This window comes from Centruroides vittatus, unplaced genomic scaffold (assembly GCF_030686945.1).
Source record: "Centruroides vittatus isolate TY-2023 unplaced genomic scaffold, ASM3068694v2 contig_345, whole genome shotgun sequence".
NCBI classification, from domain to species: domain Eukaryota; kingdom Metazoa; phylum Arthropoda; class Arachnida; order Scorpiones; family Buthidae; genus Centruroides; species Centruroides vittatus.
This window is the reverse complement of record NW_027122170.1, coordinates 1,374,410-1,391,242: the sequence shown is the minus strand read 5'-3', so window position 1 is coordinate 1,391,242 and position 16,833 is coordinate 1,374,410. Positions and strand designations below refer to the sequence as shown.

Below are 16,833 nucleotides of genomic sequence, written 5' to 3'. Positions count from 1 at the left end.
ATTCCTGGATTAACAAACAGAACTTTTAGAGAAATAACTAATTTTAAGCTAAATGTATAAGAATTTCAAATCTCATACATTTTTGGTCTCTTCAGAGGCCTTCTTCGGGTATTGAAAAAACAAAAACATTTGAATTTGTGAGAAATGTAGGTGCTGGAAGTTGTGTTATAAATTTGCTTTAAACTCTCAGCGATTTAAGATTTATGAAAATGGGAAATAAATGCCACATTTAAAATTTTTTCTGTACATAACAAGTATCAAATCAAAAATATAACAGAGACCTACATAGTTAAAAAATCAAATTGTATTCTGAAAAATCTTGGTAAATATACTATAATTAATTACACACCTTCTTTATGTCTTCTAGCAATATTTATTAAAAACAAACATTTTCAACCTAGCAATAAAGCTTGACCGAAACAGTAACACTGGTGTTTTCAAATCAACCTATATATCCTTTTTTATCCCTGTTATATCAAATGATCTGCATAATTATAAAAAAGCAGAATTTATACGGCTTTGTTCGAAAAGCTTACACCCATTGCTTGGACATTAGAGATACATTTCAGGAGTTAAAACACCACAGCAGCACATGGCTACAATCCAAAAGTTCTCTCTAACATGGCTCACAGTATAGAAAACAACCTTAGAAACCAACACAGGACCGAGAGAATTCTATCCAATATATTAATATAGAGTCAGAAGTGCACTATAACAAAGTACGACCCCAAACTACTCTGCATATAAAAAGATTGCTAAATACGTAAACACGAGTGTCACATTAAACACAATCCTACTATATTTAAAGTTGTTAACAAAGGGTAAAGACAAAATTGATAATAGCAGAGTCCCAGTTAAGGACAACAGATTTAACAAAAAGCTAAAATATATTGGATTGGCAAATAGATCATTGACCAAATGTCTACATCAGTGTCTGCCAAACTGTGTGTCGCGAAAGATTAAAAAATATAGGTAAAAACATATGAAGACACCATGGACCGTCTACGAGTGTGAATTAAATTTTCAAAATCTATATTATATTTTAAGTCTTGATGATGGAAAACCATTTTTTGTTAATTAACAATGATTTTCAGCATTTTTAATTATGCATCATTTAATTATTAAATAATTAATTAGTATTAAAGTTTAATACTTTATATATTATGAAATGCATTAACTTAAATAAATGGAAAGAACTATTTTTTTAATTAACATATTTTTTTCAATTTTCACACGCTTTAGTTTTCTTAATTTGAAATTCTGGCTGACGTACAATGTTTAATGTCATTTTTAACTTGATCAACCATTAATATATCATATTTCTGCATTAAAAAAGTTAATTTAACTACTGACAATCCTGGTTTGTTTAGAAGTCCTAGTAGATTTTAGTTTATAATTTATTTATAATTTACATAAATTAAATCGAATTTTAGTGGAGAGAAAATATTTTAAACATGAACAAATTTTTATTGAGACCTCAGAAAAATGAGTGTGTCATAACAAACAAGACAAACACCAAAATAAAAATTCCATCTCGTCAAAACGAAAATGTAATGAAAATTACATCCAATATGTTTTATATTATTGGAAAAAGACAACACGGTTCCTTTTTGTATGATTTGTTTAACTAACAACACTCTCAAATGAAGCGATGGTTTCCAGTAAACTTCAACATTGTTTAATAAGAAATCATCTGCAACATAAGGACAAACCAAAAGAATACTTTGAAATGCTAAGAAATAATTTAAAAATTCAATCAAAAAGGCTGAAGAAATTTCACTCAATTCTCAAGGAAGTTCAAATTGCTAGTTACAAGATTGTCAGCTTTTGGCAAAGAAGAAAAAAACCACATTCTGATGCCAAAAACATTATTTTACCAGATTGCCATTGGCAGAATGATTAGCGATGCTGTCAAACAAATTAAGACTATTCCTTTGTCAGCTCACACAATTTCTCATAAAATTCAAGACAATTCACAAGACATTGATGATCAGCTCTGCAAACATTTCACCGAAGCAAAAAATGAACTTCAAAACTTGTGGGCCTTACAAAAATCGATGAAAGTACAGACATCAGCAACAAAGCTCAACTAACTACATTTCTGCAAATAATAATAGGTGGTAAAATCATAAGTCAGTTTTTCTTTTCCTGTGAATTGAAGGAAAGAACAACGGGAGATGTCTTTAACCTGGTCAACCAAAATATCATATTGAAAGAGATGCAGTGGCAAACTTGAATTAGTGTTTGAACTAATGGTGCTTCATCCATTCAGGGTTGAAAAAAAAAGGTTTCACGGTTTATGTATTACAAAAACATTCACAAGTTAAAATTGTACATTGCATGATTCATGGCAAAGTTTTAGTGTCAAAATCTCTATCTGATGGTCACCTGAAGATGATGGACAACGTTGTTAAAGTAGTGAATTATATAAAATCACATTCCCTACATTGCAGTTTTTGTTTCCCTTTGTGAAACTATGGATTCTGATTTTAGGTGTTAACTGCTTCATACAGAAGTACAATGGCTCTCAAAAGGAAAAGTGCTTGCATGATTTATCTCTTTGCAACATGAAATAATATGTTTCTTTGATACTGAAAATTCTGGATTTGAATTTCTTAACGATAGTAATTTTTGGCTGAAAGTAGCATTTCTCAACAATCTTTTTTGAGAAGTTGAACATTTTGACTCTGCAAGGAGTGAACGAAAATATCATTACAATTACAAACAAATTAAAGTCTTTCACCGAAGGGTTAGAACCGTGTACCAAGTAAGTTAAAAACTCGCAGCTTGATTGTTTTCCAAATGTAGAGTCTTTTCCAAAAAAATTTAAAATTTTATCAGAAATGCAGAAGACAGTAAAAAACCTCTCTGTATCATTTTCTAAGTACTTTCCATCACTTGATTATCAAATGTGAGTGGGTCATCAATCCTTTTGCAACATCTGCCATTAACATTAACAGAAAAAAAAAAAATGTAATAGACTTGAAAAAATGATCCTGTGCACATCTCACTTTCTGTACTAGAATTGCCAGAATTTTGGATTTCACTTTGGAGCCAATATCAATTAGCTATTACAGCCATTAAATCTCTGTTGCCCTTTGGATCATCTTTTCTTTGCAAATTAGGTTTCTTGGCACTTATGGAAATGAAATAATAAAAACAAAAAAAAAAAAAAAAGGAATGATTACAAGATGGTAGGTGACGAGTTACATGTTTGTTTATCTAATTTTGAACCTCATTTTGACATAATTCTTTCTCAAAATCAATTGCATCCTTCTCACTAATAAAATTATCATCTATTTTACCTACCTACATATTTTATATATAGATAAAACAATGATTAAAGCTTTTCACCACTTGTGTTTTACGTAATTTAAATAGTCCGTTAAAAAAGCTAATTTGTTTGAAAATCACAGTATTCGATTTCGCCTGAAGATGACAATCTTAAGTTGTTGAAAGTACTTGCGTTTTTATGTGAAACATTTCAAATAACTGTTAATAACGCCGCAACACAAATGTGTTAATTATTCTTTACTTGATTCCTTCCATATTCGAGCTTTAGGAAGTAGAGCACGTTTCTATTTAAAAACATTTGAATGAAGGAATTTGATTCCAACGAAAAACAAATTTAGCTCGAGGAAGAGGAGGGGCATTGAAAACATTTGCCAGTTTTGGATATTTCACGCCGGTTATTGGCCGGTTATAGGATGTGTGTTTTGTTAGATAAAACAATGTTATTTTATTGTCACTATACTAAAAATTATAAATTTATTATACTAAATTTAAAAATAAATGTAAATAAATTTTTAGTATAGTGACATATATAGTATAGTATAGTAGACTTATTCATACTGGTAAAGTATATTTAATTTTATTGGGATTTTTATTTGGTGTGCCACGAATAAATTCTCTTTGCCCAGTGTGCCGTGAAGTAAAAAAGTTTGGCAGACACTGGTCTAAACAAACATAGATATAATTTGTTACTGCACTAGCACAATATGCCAGTGAACCCAGGGTGTCACCATTTGGGATGAAGCAAAAATTATACAAGGGAGTTTGATAATTACAAATTAAGAACTTTAAAGACATTTGAGATCTTTTGCACTAAAACTGAAGGGGGTTTGCATTAACAATAAAAAACGTGAGACCTTGTCATTCGACTGGCAATTGTTCATCGCCAAACCTACAACTACACACATCTAATTAGAATTATGCTGTTACTGTGTAATATAACACCTCATGCACAACTTTAGTTGTTAATTGTTATTTACAGTTATTGTTTCTGTTTTATTTTTTGAGTTATGTAAACAATATTCAAAATATATAACTTTATACATTCGCATATCTAATTTTTTATTTATTTATTTTATTTTTAATTCAATTCATTAGGTTATTTGAGGTTTTAAAAAGTCAGTTTAAAGATTGGAACATTCCAATTTTGAAACACTCAGTAAACTTTTCAACTCAAATATGTAGAACCTAAAGCTGGCTTGTAAACTAGGCTAAAAACATTTAATAAAGTATTGTCGGAAGACATAAGAAAAGTGTAAAATTAATTATCATTAAGTTCCAGCTTTGAACAACACATTGAATATACTAAATGGAAAGATCCATAAGTTTCATTCTAACATATGAAAAATGGGACATGAGACATCTATTTTAATGCTTAAAATTTGGGAAATTTAATATTTCAGTTCTCCCTGCTAAAATTATTTCAACAATTTAAAAATTTTTTTTGAGTAATTCATGAGTTTTATTTTTATAACATAATATACACAACATGCAGAGCTTATAAAAGCATAATATTTTAAAATATTTTTTATAGTGACTTCTGCTATTAGACCTAGTACCTTAGAAAAAATGGTGATGTGGTTCTGTTTGAATATACTTCTAAACTAATGAATTTTGAAGATATTCTAAAGCCTTTTCCCCTATTAAGACAATTCAGTCAGGCAGTTCTTGACTTTCAGCAGTGCATTACAAGAATATATTAAACAAACAATGTCTAATAAGTGGCCCACAGGTTAAAGCAAAATTATATCAAAAAATTGAAATGTATCCTAAAAAAATAGATTTAAATCTGTCATAGCACATTCATGGCATTTGTAATACCCTTTAAAGTACAACAAACTCTAGAAGTGGGTCTGGTATAGATATTGCACACTAAATCAAATCTCACAACCATCATACCTGAGATTGAAAAGAAGATAATAGAAATGGAAAATACTTCAGATAGAGAATTCTTTCAAATAAAACAAAATGAATAAAACATATAAGAGCACAGAATAACTTTCAGTTCACAAGTAAAATGGGTCAGTTCACATTAGGATGTGAAAACTGGAAATTTACTACCGATAATTACTGAAATTCTTTTACCGATTTTCTGTAATTGAAGTTAATCAGGGAAAAAGTTAAAAATGATTATATAAACAAAAGAAAAAAAGAGAACACATTTTATTATAGTAATGTCAAAGCATAACTACTCTGTCTGGCAACAACAAACATCCTACTTCTTTGTATGATACTTCCCAAAACTACCCAACTCTACATACAATAACTGAAGCCCTTAGGCTGGATGGGCAAACAGTTAAAGGTGGCAGCCTAGTGCTCCGAGAGACCAGGGATCAAATCCGGATGGATCAATAAAATCCCGAGAATTTTTTCTGGGGTGGACCATTCAGATACATTGGGTCCCATCCTTACCAGTTGCCAGATGATTTGTGGGAGGGCTTTAGGAGTCACCACTTCCCCAAAAACAGAATCTGGCTGTGCCATTCCTTTTTCATTGCACAACCGTTATTACAATGCTCTTTTGCTCCAGTAATAGCAATCAGGCTCACCACCATTTCTCTCGCACTATGAAGCTGTTATGACCACCTCATAGTTGAAAGAAAGATCAACAGTATCTCTAGCACCCTGCACTCAATTAAAATTGGATGTTTGACAACATCTGCAACTGACTTGAGTTACTGGCATTCTCCCTCTTTTCGTGTAACTCATTTTAAAATATAGGTTCCCCTGCTATTCAAAAGTAGAGCATTTATGAAATCTTTCATAAACCAAAATTACATGAAGTGAAAAACAATTTCAATTGATTTATACAGGACAAGTTTTTGAACATTCCTAGTCTCAAAATTAACTTAGTAAATTATACCAAACAACACACAAAATAATACTAATACATAGTAAAAGCAGGAATATCATAAACAAACAGCCTATAAAAAATATAAATGTAAGTACAGTTTAGTTAGGGAAACTAAACCAGAAGGTTCTCTCTAGTAAGTAACCATTAAGCTATAAAACTGCTCTTGTCTGAAAACCAATCAAACAATCCACGGTTATCTTTAAATTCCACTTTTTCAATACTTTCATCATCATCATCTTTTCTTTCTGTTTCAGCTAACTGAAGAGACTGACTGATTTCTTCTTAAGTGAAGATAAATTGGGTGTACTATAGATTACTCCCTATGGAATTTCAGGACTTTGATTATATATTTGAACTCAGGGGACCGAGACGAGTTCAACAGTACCCTATTTTTGGACCGGAGACAAAAAATAAAAAAGTTATCACACTTTTTTAATGCTCTCATGCAGACGGCATTGTAGTTGCTAGTATTGCCATCTTGCAGTAAAGTCTGCAAACCGTGACGTCGGACTACGGTCATCTCCCGGAGCGTTAAACACGCGATACAAGAGCAGAGAGAGCAACGCAACTTCCGATCATCGCGCGATCGCCATTTCGGTTAATGTTACTTATGGCAGCAAACATGGCGGCCTGACTGACTTCTGGTATGGGAGCCACCACATGCCACCATGTGCTAAACTAGTGATCGATTCACGGTAGTTCTTGAACAAAGTAAAAAAAGGAGGGAAACGTCTACTAAAGGCAATTTTAATGGCAAGCATGCGACTCCCGATCGCAATAGCGAGGCCGACTTAGCGGAGAGCGATGTGACTCCCTATCATCGCGCGATTGCCAGAAAAAAGTATGATAACTTTTTTATTTTTCGTCTCCAGTCCAAAAGTAGAGTATCGTTGAACTCGTCTCGGTCCCCGAGTTCAGATATATACCCAAACACACGAAATTCCATAGGGAGTAATCTATAGTATACCCAATAAATTAACAGAACATCATGCTTTGTACATCCATCAATTCACTCAAGCAATAGACTTTCCATTTTATTATTTTATTTTTGCTAGCAGATGCACACAATAAATCTTCATAAAGCACAGATGCTCAGACAATTCAAAAAGGTAAAGCAGCTTGAATGTAGTTCTCAGGGAAGGAGCTTAGAATCGCTTGTCTTTCACTGGATGGGTGCACAATGCCTCTAAAACAGCACACTACAAAAGAAACACTAAAGGTTATTTTTGCTTTTCGACTTTTGTAGTAAAAGTAAAAATCCTGTTTGGATTTATTTTGGTAAACAAAAATGGGTACTAATATAGATCTTTTGTAAAAAGGAAAGTGGCATAAAACAAATTTCCATAAAGCTGGAGATATCTGTATATTTTCATAATATTCATAGTACATCTAACTACTTGTAATACATTACTTGAGAATTACTGAAACAAAACTACTAAAAAAATAAAGGATGCAATTAGACAACAAATTCACATTTTGCAAGATACATTTAAAGCATCTTAACAAAACAATACCTTGGTGAAATACTGTAAATTCATAAAATTGAATGTCAAGCTCACAAAAAAAAAAATATAAAAAGATAATTAAATAATTTCCTATGAAATATCATTGATAAAATTAAAACAGGATGTTAATTAAACATATAATATAGCATTTCCACCATTTTAAATAAATATATAAATTACAGAATGCATTCAAAAACATTTGTTTACATGCATTGTAATAACTTCTAAAATCAATATAGTTCATTGCAAGAATATTTCTTCTGTAAAATTAATGAAACTATTACTTAAATCTACAAATATAAACAAACAAACAATTGTTTTGAAAGTAAACTTTATTTTATGACTTCTATACTTAGTTTCAAATTTCTTTATAACACTATTCAAGGTCACTAGGTAATGACACTCAGTGACCTTGAACTTAATGCCTCTTCCCTAATAAAAAGAGAACAGAAGAGATAAACAGATTCTACTTATTTACTTAACAATTTTATTACACTTTACAATGATATGTTTGATTATTGATCAATTTTCTAAAGTGTTAGTATTGAAAATGTATGAAACCTTTTTTAACTATTTTCTTTTTTGAGATTTTAGGTCTTTTTCTGCTCAGAGAGCACTAAAAGACCATGACTTTTTTTCAATACTTATTATTACACTTTTTTTTCCTTCTTTCTTTAATTTTTAATCAAAATCATCATTTTAAAAACTTATATCTGATGTACTTTTAAAGGAATTCAGTAATGGACTATAGCAGGGGTGGACAACTTTTGTGTACGTAAGATCTACTTTTTATTTTAAAAATATGTTGCGATTGACTTGTTGTCATAGGCATAGTCTAAGTGGGGGGGAAAGGTGTGAAATACGTACTATGTTTATACACTGTGTTTCAGTACGAGGTGCATTCCCACGGGCTATGGGAAGATAAGCAAAATATAAGTTTTAAAAAATAAAAAATAGTTTTAATCATTTATTAAGTTCTCGAGATAGAGGCTCATAATGAAAATAAATTTTCAGACCCAACTTTTGATATTTGCAGCTACGAGTTCATTCTGTACAGGTGGTATCTAAAAAATTCAATTTTTTGACTCTTTTACAAGATATATTTTAAGATACTAAAAATCTAATTTAATTTTTTATCAATTGCAATGTATAAGTTGTGGTACTATTTGTTTGTAAATATGAAAAAGTTGTTATAAAAATGCACAGTATGACTGATAATTTGATTATAAGATTTCACTTTCACAATTTTTTGGGGCAGAAAAATTTATCATTTTTAGACTTATTTTTTGCTAATCTATCAATAGCTCACGGGAGTGGGGAGTGCACCTTGTACTGAAACACCTTGTATATCTACCTACATAAAAAACAACATAATTATTTAACGGGCCAATAAACTCACGTCCAGAAAAATTAAAACAACATGAGTAATTATTAACAATATTTATTAATTCAAATTAGCTAAAGATGACAAAAATTCTAAATCTGTCTTTATCTTAATATTAATGGAAGGACTGAGTTTGCATGTCTTTAAGCAAGGAATCATAATTAGGTGTATATCCTGACAAAGATGGTAATAATGAGCCTTCAGTATGGTAATCAGTAAGGACAGAACACATTGTTCATTAACTTTAAGTATGAAAATTCCAATTCACACAGGTATGTAGATCCGAAATAAGAATAAATATATTTGCTAATTTGGTGATACTGGGATATTTTTCTCAGTTGATGTACGACGGTACCTAATATTCAAGCTAAATGGCCGTATTTTTCTACAAGTCGAGTAATAACTGCATGCATACGGTTGCATTTGCACATTACGTTCACATGTTGCATTTGGTTACAAGTGTAACACATTAAGTCAAGACATTGCGAGCGATCGACCAAAATGGCTTTGCGATCGACATGTTGGCCACCCCCGGACTATAGGATCTCTACAAACTGATATACAAAAGCTGTCATTTAATTTCAAGGTTAATTTGCATGTTCTTAAAAAATTTTTAAATGATGATAATTTTTTGATAATTTTTCTAATTATTAAATTAAACTCTGCATAAGCTGAATCACATTGTAGCAAACATTTTTTATGGTTTGGCAGGTTTCCATTTTGAACAGCTCTTTTTTAACACAGAAAATCACTCTATTCCAAAGAATTTTTCCCATTTAGGCAGGTTTCCATTTTATTCAGGTTCCATTTTGGACAGGTTTTACTGTGTATTTATTTTTCAAATATATTAAGACAAGTTTAATTAATTTATGCCATTTAAAATTTCAGTATATCTTTAATTTTTGGTGAAAGGGTCTCAGATATGTCTATCATATTATATACAGTATAAATTTTGTTAGAGATACAGTTTAAAAACATTTTACAGAACTCTCAGGATCTTTTATTTTAATAATATTTTAACACTCTGTTGATCATCATTTTCTTGAAAATGAAACATAAAAATTTGATATGACATTCAATAATGCTAGATTTGATGTTATATTTTGAAGCAATCCAAACATTGCTATAAACTTTGGAATTTTTAAAATTTTAATTTTGTTTAGCCAAATTAATTCTTTGTCACTGACAAAGCTGTTTAAACATATAAACAATAAAGTTATATTTTAAAATAAAAACTAATATTTCTCTGCATGTTATTTTTCCATTGAATGAGAGACATTAAGAGTACTAAATGCAGAAAACATGACTTCACAAGACAAAAGTAATATTGTAAGTATGGAAACTAACTTACAAAATCAAGATGTTAATTAAATTCAAATTAATTACCCAAATCTCATATATTTTTTACAATAAAAATTAATTTTTAATATAACAACATTCTGTAAATATTGGTCAGTAAAGACATGTTCTTTACATATAAATCTGACATTCCTCAGAGACACTAACAAAATCAAATTTGCAAAATTCATTTTAAATTAAATTTTTTCCATTGAAATGCAGATTAATGCCATATTTTTAGATTCATTTTATAATAATTATTTTGTCAAATAAAAAACAAAATCAGTTTGATTATATAAATTTTTAAAAATTATAGCAGTGATTGGATTGCTTTATATATCATATTTCAAGCTTTTAACTGACATTTATTAATAAATCAGAAGATTAAATAAAACAATTTGTGACTTCTTATTTTAATTAATGAACTTTATTTTAAAAATCATTTATTGTTTTTAAGTAAAAAATCAAAAAAGAAATTTTCAATAGCATTTATAGAGAATATTCATTATTGACATAATAGAAAAGTAGGCACAAATTTTGGTCTTTCGTATCACTCAATAAAATCAGAACTCGTCTTTTTTATACAACTTTTTTTTTTCCAGATAAAATGGAGAGCAAATTTATATTTAAATCTGTTTAGGGTTTTTTTTAATATAAATGCATTTGTTACGTTAATGCTGTATCATATCATACGTGAAAAAATTCTACAATCAACAGGATAAAATTATTAAATAAAAAATAATTAAATATGCCACAGATATAATATAAAAAATTACTTTAAATTAAATAACAATAAAATTACATGTGTATGACTGATTTTAATAACAGAATCATGCAGTAATGAACTATTGATGTATCAAAACTAATAAAATTATAGTGACATTTTTATTGCTTTTTCAGAGAAACAAATACACTAAACAATATTAAGGAGTTCACTCATCTATGTAAGCATTGCTTTTTCATTTATTTATAACCAGTTTAATCAATCTTTCAGGTATTAATAACATTAAAAAGTTTTAAGAAGAATAAAAATTAACTATCTAAATTAATTAAATTTTTGTAGTTTTTTAAAAACTTCTCAGCTGTTCAAATATTTATTGTATTTGTCTATTACTGTATTGAAACTTTTAATTTTTAAAATGTCTGATCATAATACTGTATTATGACTGCTTACAACTTTAGGTTATTTAACCAAAAAACAAATCTAAATCATACTTTCCTAAAGGGTTATTTTGGCTTAAATAAAAATTCAAAAGAATTCTGTAATTTTTAATTTAAAAAATATGTAAATAAGATTATATATAAGCCAAAATGTTATTTATAAATAGATCAACAGTTAATAATATAACAAAAGTTATGTATTTGGCATGAACACAATAACATTCCAAAATTCTAATGGAAAACAATGCAGGAAAGCTGTCATTCATTTAATGAGAGAATTAAAAGCATGAACCTTACATTACAGTTTTCTCTATATTAACAAAAGTTTAGCTAAAGGGAATTAATGTTAAACTAATTTTAAAACATTATTTAGTGAGCTGTCATGCTTTAAAAGTGCAATGACAATCCTTCATAAAAAATAAATTAGTTCAAAATGAAAATAATCTACTTTTTAATAGTAATCAACAGTAAAAAAAAAAAAACAATTACTTTTATTAATGCTGAGTATAGAATTGTATAAATAACCTTAGTATTTTGCATTCTTAATATGCGAAAAATTAACAAGCAAATTGAGAAAATCGGGTCATACATAATCACGATACATTAAACTTCTAACTAGAAATTATCGATGATTATTACAATTCTAACAATGTGTTTGTAGCTTGCTTTAGAAAATATATATACATGTTTTTGAACATAAACTATTAGAAAGTAAACTGAGATCTAATAAAACTTCTTCATCTTTTTTGTAATTATTTTTACTGTTTAAAATATTTGATTTTATATTATTCTGTTCAAATAAACAGTAAATTATTAAATAATTATTATGAAACAAAACTTATATAATGAAATTTTTAATTTGAAATTAATATTCAATTGCAAGTATTTATAGCAATTTCATTGAATAATGAATAGAGATAAATATTTAAAAGCTTTTAAATGTCTTGGAATGCAACAAATTCTTTTAAATAAGCTATTACTAAGTGACGAAGCCCACTTAAGCAGCCAAAAATGTTTCTTTGAACTAATAAACTGCAAGCTAAAAATTATAAAGAGGCAAAAGGTACAAATTTGAATACTGTTTCCACTTTGTTGATGCCATTTTTATTGAATAATAAACAAAAAAAAATTAAAAATTAGTTATCTTCTAATATTTTTTTTATCCATGAAAACTAAATAATTAAAAAACTTTAATATTTGATATAAAATTTAATTTTTTATATAAATAAAACTAAATTGTTTCTGAACTTTCATCTTCAAGCATATAAAAAGAAACTTCAAATGCATTAAATTTTATTGTATATAAGCATTTATCATAACAGTCAAATATTTTTTAAATTTATATATTAAAAACTGTAACAGTTATAAACTTTCAATATTTATTTGTATTACTCATTATTAAATAAAGTTTTAATTTCAAAATAACTGAAATATGGATGTTTTTTGATACAGTATGTTATAAACATATTCTAAAATTTATTATTTTTAAGGTAATTTAAAATATTGAACAAAATTATAATTGAAATTGTCTTCCAATATTATGATTTAAAGACAGAAACAAAATAAACATTGTGTAAAAAAATTAGATAGTATTATATATTGTTACATGTTCATAAACTGTAGTTAAATTACTGTCAAAATTAAAATGAATAATTACTATAAATGATATTTATATAACTTTTGAAACATCAAAATGTAAGATATATATACCATTGAAGCAAAATTAAAAATACACTTCACAGTAATATTATAGCTAACAAATATATAAGAGATTCAATATCTAGTTCTGTATTCCTAACTGATATAATGTTTACTATATATTTGAAGTGATTACAAAATATTGTAAAGAATATTTGTTATATTCAAATTATATTTAGTAATATAAAAAGAAATTATCAAGAAATCTATTGAAAAATTTTCAATGTTAATTTTGAGTTCTATCCATTATTTATTTACTTTTTATTACTAAAATCGTCAAACAATGAGATTTTTTACAAGTTTAGCAACACACGAAATTTTTTTTGTCAATTAAAAAATTTTGTCATTATTAATAAAACATAAATTAATAAAAAGATAAAAGTGATTGTTTGTAATTATATGCAATCACTCTTACCTTTTGCTAAATCGTTTTATTTATAACGTTAATGATAAATGCATATTTTTTAGTTAATATATTTGATTGAAGTTTATTATTATTTTTGTGTTTATACTTTAAAACTTGTTTACATCCATAAACATTCCAGTTTTACGAATACAAAAATAAATTTACGTCAAAGCAGAAAGAAAGGTAAACATTAATTACCCCGGGTACGACACCATCGTATCTATATATTTTCTCGGTTCCTTTCTTTAATATAGGATCTATTAACAGTTTATAATTCCTCTTTCGTTTCTCGGGCACGTGAATGTCGGGAGGCAAAGGCCTCATACCATTCATTGCTAAAAAACAAAAACGGAAAAAGAAATTAGATTATTACATTAAATTTTAAACATTTAAATCAAAATTTTATATGCTAATACACAAATAACAGCAACAAAGTTTTAGTACAAATGAGCGCGTGTTTACAATTCCACATACTCAACATGATAATATATAATGCATGTTTAAAGTTATAACATAAGTAAAATCAAGTGTAATGGTTAAAATATTAATAGATTTTTGTGGAATTTTATGCCATTATCATCTCATCGACAGAAATTTAGTCGTGGATTAAAAGTGGGGAAACTCGAAACAAGCATCAGGTGAACCCTTTTTTTAATATAAAATTATCATTGTGTGACGTAATTGTGACGCTGTCCACGTGTCTCTACAAAGAAAAAAACAAATGTAATTAATAAATGTTATAAAGTTGATTGTAACAAGACTCACTTTTCAGTTCCTCTAAGTTCTGTTGAACCAATTCTTTCTTTGCTTCGATCTACGTTCTTACACTCGTGCACACCGTTTCAATCATTCTATAAATATCTAGAAGGATCCTTAAGCTACATAAGGATACTTTTATCCTTACTAACAAATATAACTCAAAGACATTTAAACGTTTCTCTCCTTTTTATATGACGATTCTTCTTCGGAGCGGTGGCTCTTACCCGTCATGCTTTGCGTCTCTCACTTCACTATTAATAATAATGATCTAAAGATTAGTTTCGTATGTAAAGTTTTTTCCGATTTAAATAGTTTATTTAAAATCGACGGCAAAATATGCACATGTGATGAATTTTTATAATCCTTACCGAATTTATAAATTGATTATATTTAATTTATCGGACGAATTATTCCATTACTTCTTACGAAAGTTTCTCGGCGATAATTGTACTTAGCAAAATGGCGGTGCGTGTGCATTTTCAGAATTATAAGAAGCTTCGTATTTTTGTTTAATTTTTTGTGATTTACGTTTGAAATTTTCAAGTAAAACGAATATAGAAAGCTATTTTTAACGTCTTTCAATGATTGCGATCGGAAATTACGACGAATAATTGTTTAATTGATATATAATATCAAGTTAAGAATGCTGCTTACATTGGAATTTACCTTATTTTAAATATAAAATGAATATTCTAATTCGATTATCATATAAAAGGTTATTAGGAAGTTTAACCCACTGGTGATAAAAATTTCTTAATTCCTGAATCAGTTTCGTATATAAATTGAGTATTTTCATCATATTTACTTCGTTAATTGATTGATTTTAATCGAATTAATATAAAAAGAATCTGAAGGAAACAAACACGTGAGTACAAATAAAATACGTTTTTATGGGAAATCTACGACTCAAAAAACTTCACCGCTAGAGGGCTAACGTCGCGCTTTCTCACCGATAAATATACGGCAACGGCATTTTATGGTGTTAGATAAAATAAGTACAGTAAGAGGATAAATGCAATTACGAAATTAATTTTTATTGGGATTTGCAGATCAAAGAAGACGGAAAACATCGAGAATAAACATTGAATTATTTAATATTGAAATTGGTGCCCCCTAGCGTTGCTACTGGTATCTTTTTCTTATATTAAAACAAAAATATACAATGAAAATTTATCTCATTCTTCCAGTTATATATTAATGCGAAACATCACTCCGGCCTTTAAATATCGGAGTGCGCTCCAGCAGACAATACGTTGAAATATCGAACCCGTAATGGGTTTGACGGCCGGATGGCCGAGTAGTCAACGTGGCAGCCTACCGCTCTGAGGACTCAGATTCGAATCCGGACGGGTCGAAAAATCTCTAGGAATTTGTCGGGGTTGGGCCCGTCCCTCACCACCAGGCCGCCCCATTGTGGGCCTGGCCGAACTCGTAAGGGGCTTGCTAAAAAAAAGCCCTCTTAGTGCCCAGGGGTGGAAAGAGTTGAAAAAAATCTTAATGGGTTTTCTGTGGCAGGACGACGGAATATGACTTCACTGAACTCTGTAGCGTGTTACCGTATGGACAAAAAGGGGACCCCACCAACAAAGGATCCCAAATCAATCCTATATAAGTAAATATTTTCCTCGAAAAATGATGTCTGAAGTACTGTACACGAGGTCCCCTAATTCAAATTTGCTTAGGCCTCGTGGTTATAATGCGTCACCGTTTATAAGTCCCAATCGTTACCCCCAATATTCTGTAAAGAGAACCAGTGTTCTTGTTTTAACCTTTTCCGCCCTATAAGTGCTAAAAGAACCGTTTTAGCAAGCCCATTTTCGGCCGGGTGGTGTTGGATGGGGTCCAATGTAGCCAAGCAGACCGATTCGACTCCGATCTCCCAGAGCGAAAGGCGACTGATTGCAAGACAAGAACGAACAGCTGCGACGGCATCTCGTCCATCATACAGAGACAAGTGGGAGCCTCTCTACAGAAACTTTTCTTCTCATACCTTTGGCAGACGAGTAGTAGATGCAAATGCCCGGTGACTGGCTAAGCGTCCTCCTTTAGCACTCCAACATCATCGGCTTCGTTTGCTGCTATCTCTGGCAACGAGAGTATCGATCACTCTCAAATTTACAAACACTCCACAAAAATTTCATAGCGAGATCGAAATTTCTGAAAAACACGCCGTATTTCTCGTAAAGCGGATGAAAATTAAGTCGACTCGTTTTCGCATTTTCATCAAAAGTCCTCATTAAGGAGGCAGCAACCACCGCGGCACTACTTGGCGCGTAGCTATGCGTCACAAGCCGAGACTATACTCTTATTATTATGTCAATCAGACGTCATATCTTTACTTTCAGATTGAGACGTTCAAGGAATTACGTCAAATTTACATAAAAATTTGGGCTTTCTCAACGAACTCCTTTCAATCATCTCTTCGAATCGTCACTTG

The 16,833-nt window shown here is 29.5% G+C and overlaps 1 protein-coding gene across 2 annotated transcripts in view; it reads right to left on the bottom strand.

Annotated features, from left to right (window-relative positions):
- Positions 1-15,150, bottom strand: part of Set1 (SET domain containing 1) — a 67,630-nt gene extending 52,480 nt beyond the window's left edge. The window contains exons 1-3 of one of the 2 annotated variants that reach the window (XM_067269006.1): positions 14,739-15,150; positions 14,403-14,647; positions 13,836-13,972 (exon numbers count right to left, since the gene is read on the bottom strand). In XM_067269006.1, the coding sequence (XP_067125107.1) occupies positions 13,836-13,970 (135 nt within the window). In that variant the 5' untranslated portion in view covers positions 13,971-13,972; positions 14,403-14,647; positions 14,739-15,150. The remainder of the gene's footprint in view (positions 1-13,835; positions 13,973-14,402; positions 14,648-14,738) is intronic. The other variant, XM_067269007.1, reaches the window with a different exon arrangement.
- Positions 15,151-16,833: the final 1,683 nt, after the last annotated feature.